Below are 8,522 nucleotides of genomic sequence, written 5' to 3'. Positions count from 1 at the left end.
GCATGGCACTTGCAACAACTGAGCGACAAAGGACCTTTTTAAGCTTTTAATATTTATTTCTGATGAACATTTCTTTATATTTCTATGCCGTTGAGGACTCCTTTCAGTATGCTACATCTGTTGACTGATCTGTGCCCAACTTCACGGATTGACGTGAATTAGTGTTGTCGCATAGAAGTGTGCCAGGGATAATGTGCGGTTCATTGACGCCACGCGCCCCTCGCTCGTTAGAATATGAATGTGCGAGCGAACAGCAGTGGCCCTTCCCCCTCTAAATCACACACACACACACTTTAGAGTGAAGCAATTTTTATGACTCTGCTTGAAAGGGTTTGTTCTCAATAAACTGGCTACACATATTATTGGTAGGAGATTATATAGTAGGCTAATAGTTAAATTGACTATATAGTCCAACATCCCATAGTAACTGTTTCAATATTAAGGTTATTGAAGTGCATGGTCTAAAGTAACGTATAGCTAAACTAGCTCACTGGGCACAGACGTCAGTTTTTGTTTTATTTGGTTGAGTTGTCAAACAACGTGAAATCAACCAAAAATGTCACCCTGTCATTGGATTTAGGTTAAAAGTTGCATGACAAAAATACGAAATTCCCTTACTTTGATGACTTTTTAATAAATCAGTTTTCCACGTTGATTGAACGGCATCACATTTAATTGTTTTGTTGAAATTACATTGATTCAACCTGTTTTTGCCCAGTGGTGGGCTACTGCCACTCAATATTTTGCAAATGTCCAATGTTAATAGACGCTATTGGGCAGATTATCAGTATTGATAGCATGTGGTATGCATTTGAATCATTCACCCCTCTAATACAGTTTATGAAATAATGATGTAGGCCTATAGGCTATACTGGCAAAAGGCCCATGCACGACAGATGCTGGAAATACCACCGTTGGTACCCCCTAAATCAATATGCATTAAGAAAGTAGTGCGCAGTTGGGAAGGATGGTTCGAGAAAACAATAGTGTGTGAGGACACCGCACCGTACACCATGTGCCATTGATTACCATACAGCTGTTCGCATGGAGTTCACACAAAGGCAACTGCCATGATATCCAAAACTCTAGCGCGAGTGCCCTCCCCAATTCAACCAGTTAACAATAGACCCCCGAATATCCCCGAGGCGCACAATGAAAGGTCTTATCCGTAACCTGTCTGCTTTTGTCGGCTAGCACGCGTCTGAGCAATTATTTTGGGACTGAAGGGCAGACCATGCAATTCTTCCATACAGCCCTTCCATACAGCCTTCAGATCGATATTTAGCCTACCAAAAAAACAATAAGGGCAATGAATTATTATGCCAACGTTTTGTGAAAAAAAACTTATTTGGAATATAAATTATAAGCCTAAGTATATAGGCTGTATCAAATAATACGTTATAACCACCTATAACCACAAATGTAGCCTAGTCCGTCAGGTGATACTGTCTATCTATTAATAGACCATTTATTTAATACCGGTAGGCTAAAGTTCTTACATAAACAACTTTCTCTTTACATGTTTCCAATTTTGTATTTTTTTTTAATGTCTGATAGAAGTTGAATAATTAAATATGTAGGTCTAAACATGCCGTTTTAGATGCAGGTGTCATTCTATTTCCATAGGCTACTAGCTAGCCCACAACTCCAAATGAGTGGACATTTGGCTATTCGTATTACTGTATAAAATTCATCTTGATCCAATCACACTTTAAATATGATTATGGTCGAAGTATAGGCCTTGTGCCTTCAAATTTTGCTGACAAATTTAATCAGCACCAAATACACACGCATCCCACATCTACTGGTTGTCCCTTGGGTCTTTCCCTGTCCCGCCTCCTAACGCGCGAAGGGGGCGCATCAGGGGTATAAAACCCTAATCAATCTCATTCAGCACCAGAACCAAAACAAGTGAAGACCACGACCAGGGAAAAGGGAAGAGCGATAACTTTTTATGCCTTTTCACACTTATTTTATGGTGTGACTGCAAGGATATTTTTCTACAGCTTTCGCTATTTGATTTTTGGGGAATAAGCGCGTGTCACTTCTATTGGACACAACGAATGCATGCACCTGCGGATTGTTGTATAGCTACCAACCAAACAACTGACATAAATGGCCTCACTACCCTTTAGATGTGTCTTGGCTTTGGTTGTAATGCAAGTGGTAAGTACGAAACGTAACAATAAGGAACCATTCAATATTGCCTTGCTTTACACACAGCTTAAATATGATTTATAATGTCCAATTCGTTCTTCTCTTGGCAGGTATCGTCCTCTGGAGTGTTCGAGCTGAAAGTCCATTCGTTCAACACTGCCCACCGCATATGCAGAAGGCATAGAGACTGCCACATATTTTTCCGAATTTGTCTAAAACACTCGGAGGACGTTATCCATGCGGAGCCACCATGCACGTTTGGAACGGGACACACCAATGTCATCCGCGCAGATCAGACCTCGATTTCCAGCAGCGCTCCAATTAGAATACCGTTCCATTTCAAGTGGCCGGTAAATAACCGTTTATACATAAATATGAAATGTTAGACATGGAAATATAAATGATGTTACTGTATATCATTATTGCGTAAACTTTAACCCAGGATTTACCTCTATTCCAGGGAACATTTTCACTGATAATTGAAGCATGGAACGCAGAAACCCCTACAGAATACACAGGTAAGGTATTGTTGCTTTAGACATATTATAGCCTTTCTTTAACAGCCTACCTAAGTTCAAACATTCGGTATGTCAATAGGCTACTAAAATACACATGTTATTTTATATTTCAGACAACCAAAACAACCTTGTCAGCCGCTTGGCAACCAGAAGAAGACTGGCCATCGGCGAGGACTGGTCTCAAGACGTCCACTTCGGAGAGCAGAGCGAGCTGCGCTACTCCTACCACGTATTCTGTGACGAGTACTACTTTGGCGATAGCTGCGCCGAGTACTGCAGACCCCGCGACGACACTTTGGGCCACTACACCTGTGACGAGGAGGGGAACAAACACTGTCTGGAGGGCTGGAAGGGCAACTACTGTTCTGATCGTAAGTACAATCGAGTTAACGTCAATGACTACGTTACTGTCCAGACTCAGATGCTGTCAACCAGTTTGGACGGACTGCACTGTATAGGCCTATTGCGGATGGACTGCACAGTGCACGCAATTATGAATTGATCAATGAGGCTAATGTTATAGTTGGCATTCTCCTTGGTGAAACACAATTAATAATTTTTAAAGGTTTCACAGGGACAGCATATAGGCAGCATTTAGGCCTGAATGATTGGTGACAATAATTATTACATACAGGCCTAATCACAATAATTATTACACATAGGTCTACACAATCACACCAACAATGAAGCAAGTGCAACACTTTAACTCACCATTGTTTTATGAAATGTTTGTCAAGTTATTTCTAAATTAAGATTACGTCTCCCTAAAGGATTTCACTTGAATACTTTAACCAGCCGTTCTACCATTTTAGACAGGCATAATTGCAGGAGTCTTAAAGGGGCAAACTGCAGTAACTACATCCATTTTGTACCTATTGATTCTTGAAGAATATATCTTATAAATGCCCCATGAGCTTAGATCAACTGTCGTATCCCATCAGAAACCAAAATATCCCCTTTGTTTTACTCCAATGTTTGCAAACAAAGTAAATGTAAACAAACACTATAGCTTAGTGTATGGATTTGAGAGTGCTCCATTTTGGTGAAACAGTGGCAGGGAGTAGCTTTGTTATTGTTTTAACTGCTGATTGCTTGTGGAGTTCAATCTGCCTTTTGTTCCCCTGTAACAAAGGGAGAAAGAACCGTGACTGCCAGGGACACATGTTGGAGATGCTGTGTGTCTGTGTGTTGCGGGTGTGTGTGAGGCAGAGGGAGAAAAGAACTGGCTTCTGTTCCTGCGGTTGTGTGCTCACCAGCTGCTTGGTTTAATACTTAAACAGTTGAAGTCTGAGACGGGGCTGGGGAGGGGGGTGAGACGGTGTTGGGTGTCTGAGTGTGTGCATGTTCTGTGATATAAAGCGCAGGGAGGGGTGCCCAATCTGCCCATTCATTGTAATCACCCTCCCATCTCTCCCCTCCTCCCTCCAGCCATCTGCTCGGCGGACTGCAGCGAGAGGCACGGCTACTGTGAGGCCCCTGGGGACTGCAAGTGCAGGATGGGCTGGCAGGGGCCCTCATGCAATGAGTGTGTGCGTTACCCAGGCTGCCTCCACGGCACCTGCGGCCAGCCATGGCAGTGTGACTGCAAGGAGGGTTGGGGCGGCCTCTTCTGTGACCAGGACCTCAACTACTGCACCAACCACCGGCCGTGTGCCAACGATGCCACCTGCACCAACACAGGCCAGGGCAGCTACACCTGTACCTGCCGCCCGGGCTACAGCGGCACCAACTGTGAGCTGGAGACCAACGAGTGTGACAGCAACCCCTGCAAGAACGGCGGCAGCTGCAATGTCAGTAATATTTCTGCTTGCAGGAAATAGGGGTTGTTCAATATTGGCTAGTTTAATTGTGTGTTAAACAAACTTTTATTTTACATTGGAATGCCATGTTTAATTTGTTTAACTTAATTGTCCATTTGAGGGTAAAATGGAAATGTATCCTTGACACTAACACAGTGTAACAAACACATTCTAGTAATAAATATGTTCAAATAAGACAATGTCAGAAACATGATCAGCCAAAGCCCAGTCTAGGTGTCTCTAACATCCATATTCTCGACAGTACTCAAAAATACTCTATTGACAATACTCTCTCTCTTTAGGACCTGGAGAACGACTACTCGTGCACCTGCCCCCAGGGCTTCTATGGGAAGAACTGTGAGATCATTGCCATGACGTGTGCCGACGGGCCTTGCTTCAACGGGGGCACCTGCATGGAGACGCCAACGGGGGGCTATACCTGCCGTTGCCCTCCCACATACACCGGCTCCAACTGCGAGAAGAAACTAGACCGCTGCAGCAACAGCCCATGTCTGAATGGTGAGTCTGACTGTAGTGTATTACGTTTTTTTTTTACATTTGCAAGTATTAAAGTGCAACTGAAGGCAATAAACAGCTTATCTGAAAAAAAGCCAGTGGCATCGATGTTATTCAGAAACATTTATTCCAGTGTCAAAATTGACTACAAAGTGTAAATAGTATAATTTTGTTCATAAAGTCAGTCTTGTCTAAAACAGAGTTTTCTAAGTGAGTTCGTCATGACTCACTTGAGGGTTGGGTTTTGATTTCGACAATGCTCTCTTGACCACAAACAAAGGATTCAAAGCAGCGGTGAGTGCGCTCTATTCAATTCTACAGCAGAACACAGACGGTGAGACAGACCTGCCTATCAACGCAGCGGATCTGACGTTGTTTACATAAAACAAAACGTCACATTTTTTTAAACGTGGTAAGATCATAAACAGTTCAGTCATATGTGCTCAAGTGCCAAAAGTAGGATAAAAACAGCAGGCAGGTTTCTTGTTTTAACAGGCGGATTGCACCGGGATAACATCTCTTTTTGAACCTGGTAGTGGAGGTCTTGATGCTCCTCTATCTCCGCCTAGAATAGATGGTAGCTGGGAGAACAGTGCACTGGCTGCGTGGCTAGGGTACCGTGCTATCTTTTGGCCTCTAGTATGGAATCTGTCAGCATAGATGACCTCGATGGAGGGGAGGGCAGTGCCAATGATTTTCTCTGCATTGAACACTACCCTCTGATGTCTTGTGTGTTGGTTTTACCATACCACACAGTGATGGATCCAGCCAGGATGCTCTCTACCCTGACTCTGTAGAAGTTGACTAGAGTGAATGCCTCAGGAATTAGAGGCATTTGTGTTGGCTGACCATGTCAGATCGGACGAGATGGTTAGGCCCAGGAACTTAAAACAGTTCACCTGCTCCAAATAAATGTGGAAGCAGGTGAAAGTGGATGGAGAGGAGCTTGTCTTGGTTCTGATGACCTCTATTGGTTCAAGTATGCACCTGCTGGTAGTACTTGCTAATGAAGTACTGGACTTGGCTGGTTGAACAATGAATGAATACATGTTTTCAAAGTATATCAATGCAAACAACCTAAGCACATCTTCCTGGAGAAAGTCAATAAAATGTTATTCTCGGAAACACAGAACTAAAATCTTGTGTAATTGCATCAGAGGGTTGATTAAGTTCTGGGTAGGTGTGTTAAAAAGATACTAGAGCGAGAAGCGTAAGCTCCACTCCCTCTCTGCAGGTTCGGGGAAAGTCTATGGGCCAAATGTCCCCTCCCCTTCTGAAATTCGAAAGATGCGAGCACCTGCGAAATTGTGATTTGTCCAAATGATTAGTGACATGGGAACAAAAGTTCCTCGTTAGTCATTGCATCCCAATCTGTTGACAGAATCATGTTATTTTGATAAAGACAGAAGTCATGAAGACTTAAGAAGTGACAACAGTGTGATATCCCATGTACCCCATCTTGTACTACTTCAGAATGTGGTAGGCTGCAGTGTACTAAGTGGAGCCGTGTCATATGTTGTCTTTTAGGTGGTGAGTGTCTAGACCTGGGTCAGAGTGTGCTATGCCGCTGCCGCTCTGGGTTTACCGGTGCCAACTGCCAGATCAACATCGATGACTGTGCCTCAGTACCCTGCCAGAATGCTGGCACCTGCCAGGACAACGTGGACGACTACACATGCTCGTGCACGTTGGGCTACGCCGGCAAGAACTGCAGTGTGCGTTCGGACGCCTGTGGCCGCGGTGCCAGCGCCCAGCCCTGCCAGAATGGCGGCACCTGCTTCACCCACTTCACGGGTCCTGTGTGTCAGTGTCCGACAGGTTTCATGGGACCTAGCTGTGAGTTCACGCTGCAGCTCAGCTTCCAGCCCGCTTCCCAAATGACAAATAAGCCTTCCTCCGCCACCCTCACCGCCTCTTGCATCCTGGCGTTACTTGCCCTTGGCCTAGCGGTGGGCATCGTGGTGCTGCGGCGGCACCGGCTGCGTAGTAGGAAGCAACTGAGCGACACAGCAGTGTTTAACGACCTAGAGACCGTGATCAACCATTTCCCTAGCGAGAGAGAGGCTTTCCTGGGGCCCAGTGGTCTGTTCAAGATCAGCAATAGCGACCCGCGCCTCAGCTTGGCATCGCTTGTATCGCTGAGCTCCCCAGACGACAGGACAGGCCGGGGACTTGGGGGTGAGCACCGTTCTCTCTCCCCTGGACAGGACTACCTCTGGAGGGGGGAGAGTGGGGCTGGGCTAAGATGAGCCACTGGTCTGGACTCAAGAAGGACAGAAAGAGGATACAGGACAGCCACGCACCTGGGAAGGGAGGGCGGGACAGAAATGGGGAGGAAGAACAGGGGATCGTCAGCACTTCATTTTTCTCTTTTTATGAAATGATAAGTGAATGAAGAAAAGGACAAATGCTACGAATGGTTGGATTCCTGTCATCATTTTTACGTTACAAATTTAAACAAACAAAGAAAAAAACATGTTGGAAAACAACCTCTCGTCATGAAGAACAACAGTAAGTGACCTCTTGAAGTTCGAGAACTTTAGGAAATCTCCTCAGAGAAAGGTCTTCCACGTCAAATAACCCAAAGAGACGACTACCAATACCACATGACCACTTACGTTGGACACTGACCTATTTATTATTGCCCTTGCTGCAACACAGTCATATTCACCAAATGACTCGAAGAACCATTTAAACCAAATACAGGAAGACCTAATTCTCTGACCTGTATGTTTTTGGAACACCAGCGCATAATAATGACTTATCAATGACCTTCAAGGAGAGGATATATTTTGTGGATTGACTTCAGTGTGTTTTTGTTTGTTTGCACATTTCACCAGAACTCTAATTTGAGCAATTCCAAAAGATAAAAATATGTTTTGTCATTGAAAAATGTACTGTGATTTCTTCTAACATACATACATCAGTCGGTATACCATCATTTTATTTGTTATTTATTTATTGTGTAAAATGTTTGTCAAATCTTCACCTTTTTTGCCACAAATCCAGAGATATATTTATGTGATCCTAAATGAACAACCTGTAATGGATGTTCTGCATCTTTGTGTGTTGCTGTGTATTCTAAATAGCCCATGAATACTCCAGGAAGAAACACAAAATTGATTTATGACCTGAAATCAATGAACATGTAACTTTGATACACAGATCTTGACATAAGTATTGCTGTTTCTGAAGAACAGCCAGTGTAATTTTATGTTCATGCCAAAGTTTGTGTTTAGTCTGGCATTTGCTCTCAAAAAAATGTTTTGTTGTTGTGTTTGTAATGTGTTGAATAAAGATGATAAAATCATCAGCTTTTCTAGCCTATGGATTATCAACATACGTTGGCCATATGATATAGGATTAAATGTTATTCAGTTAAAATAGTTGTTTTCATAGTGGTTTATGTAAGACAATATAGTAGAAACAAGCACAGGCATTAACTAGTATTTCACCGACTCTCAAACCTGAATCTGTGGCCCCATTCTTCCTTGCTGTCCTCACTATCAGAGGGTATGATCCTAACTGCTTT

At 43.6% G+C, this 8,522-nt stretch overlaps 1 protein-coding gene across 1 annotated transcript; it reads left to right on the top strand.

The window, feature by feature from the left end:
* Positions 1-1,907: 1,907 nt before the first annotated feature.
* LOC109872519 (delta-like protein B) lies at positions 1,908-8,300 on the top strand. The gene is made up of 7 exons (XM_020463784.2): positions 1,908-2,166; positions 2,268-2,507; positions 2,618-2,675; positions 2,789-3,046; positions 4,104-4,465; positions 4,777-4,993; positions 6,518-8,300. The coding sequence occupies exons 1-7, from the start codon at positions 2,116-2,118 to the stop codon at positions 7,237-7,239; spliced, it is 1,908 nt and encodes a 635-aa protein (XP_020319373.1). The 5' UTR covers positions 1,908-2,115; the 3' UTR covers positions 7,240-8,300.
* Positions 8,301-8,522: the final 222 nt, after the last annotated feature.

This window comes from Oncorhynchus kisutch, linkage group LG28 (assembly GCF_002021735.2).
Source record: "Oncorhynchus kisutch isolate 150728-3 linkage group LG28, Okis_V2, whole genome shotgun sequence".
NCBI lineage: Eukaryota > Metazoa > Chordata > Actinopteri > Salmoniformes > Salmonidae > Oncorhynchus > Oncorhynchus kisutch.
Note: the sequence above shows the minus strand (reverse complement) of the source record. Positions and strands in the feature narration are given on the sequence as shown.

Coding starts and splice junctions, on each gene's coding strand:
- LOC109872519 (XM_020463784.2), top strand. CDS start 2,116: ATGGCCTCACTACCCTTTAGATGTGTCTTGGCTTTGGTTGTAATGCAA. Junction 2,167..2,267: donor CTTTGGTTGTAATGCAAGTG/GTAAGTACGAAA, acceptor TTCTCTTGGCAG/GTATCGTCCTCTGGAGTGTT. Junction 4,994..6,517: donor CAACAGCCCATGTCTGAATG/GTGAGTCTGACT, acceptor GTTGTCTTTTAG/GTGGTGAGTGTCTAGACCTG.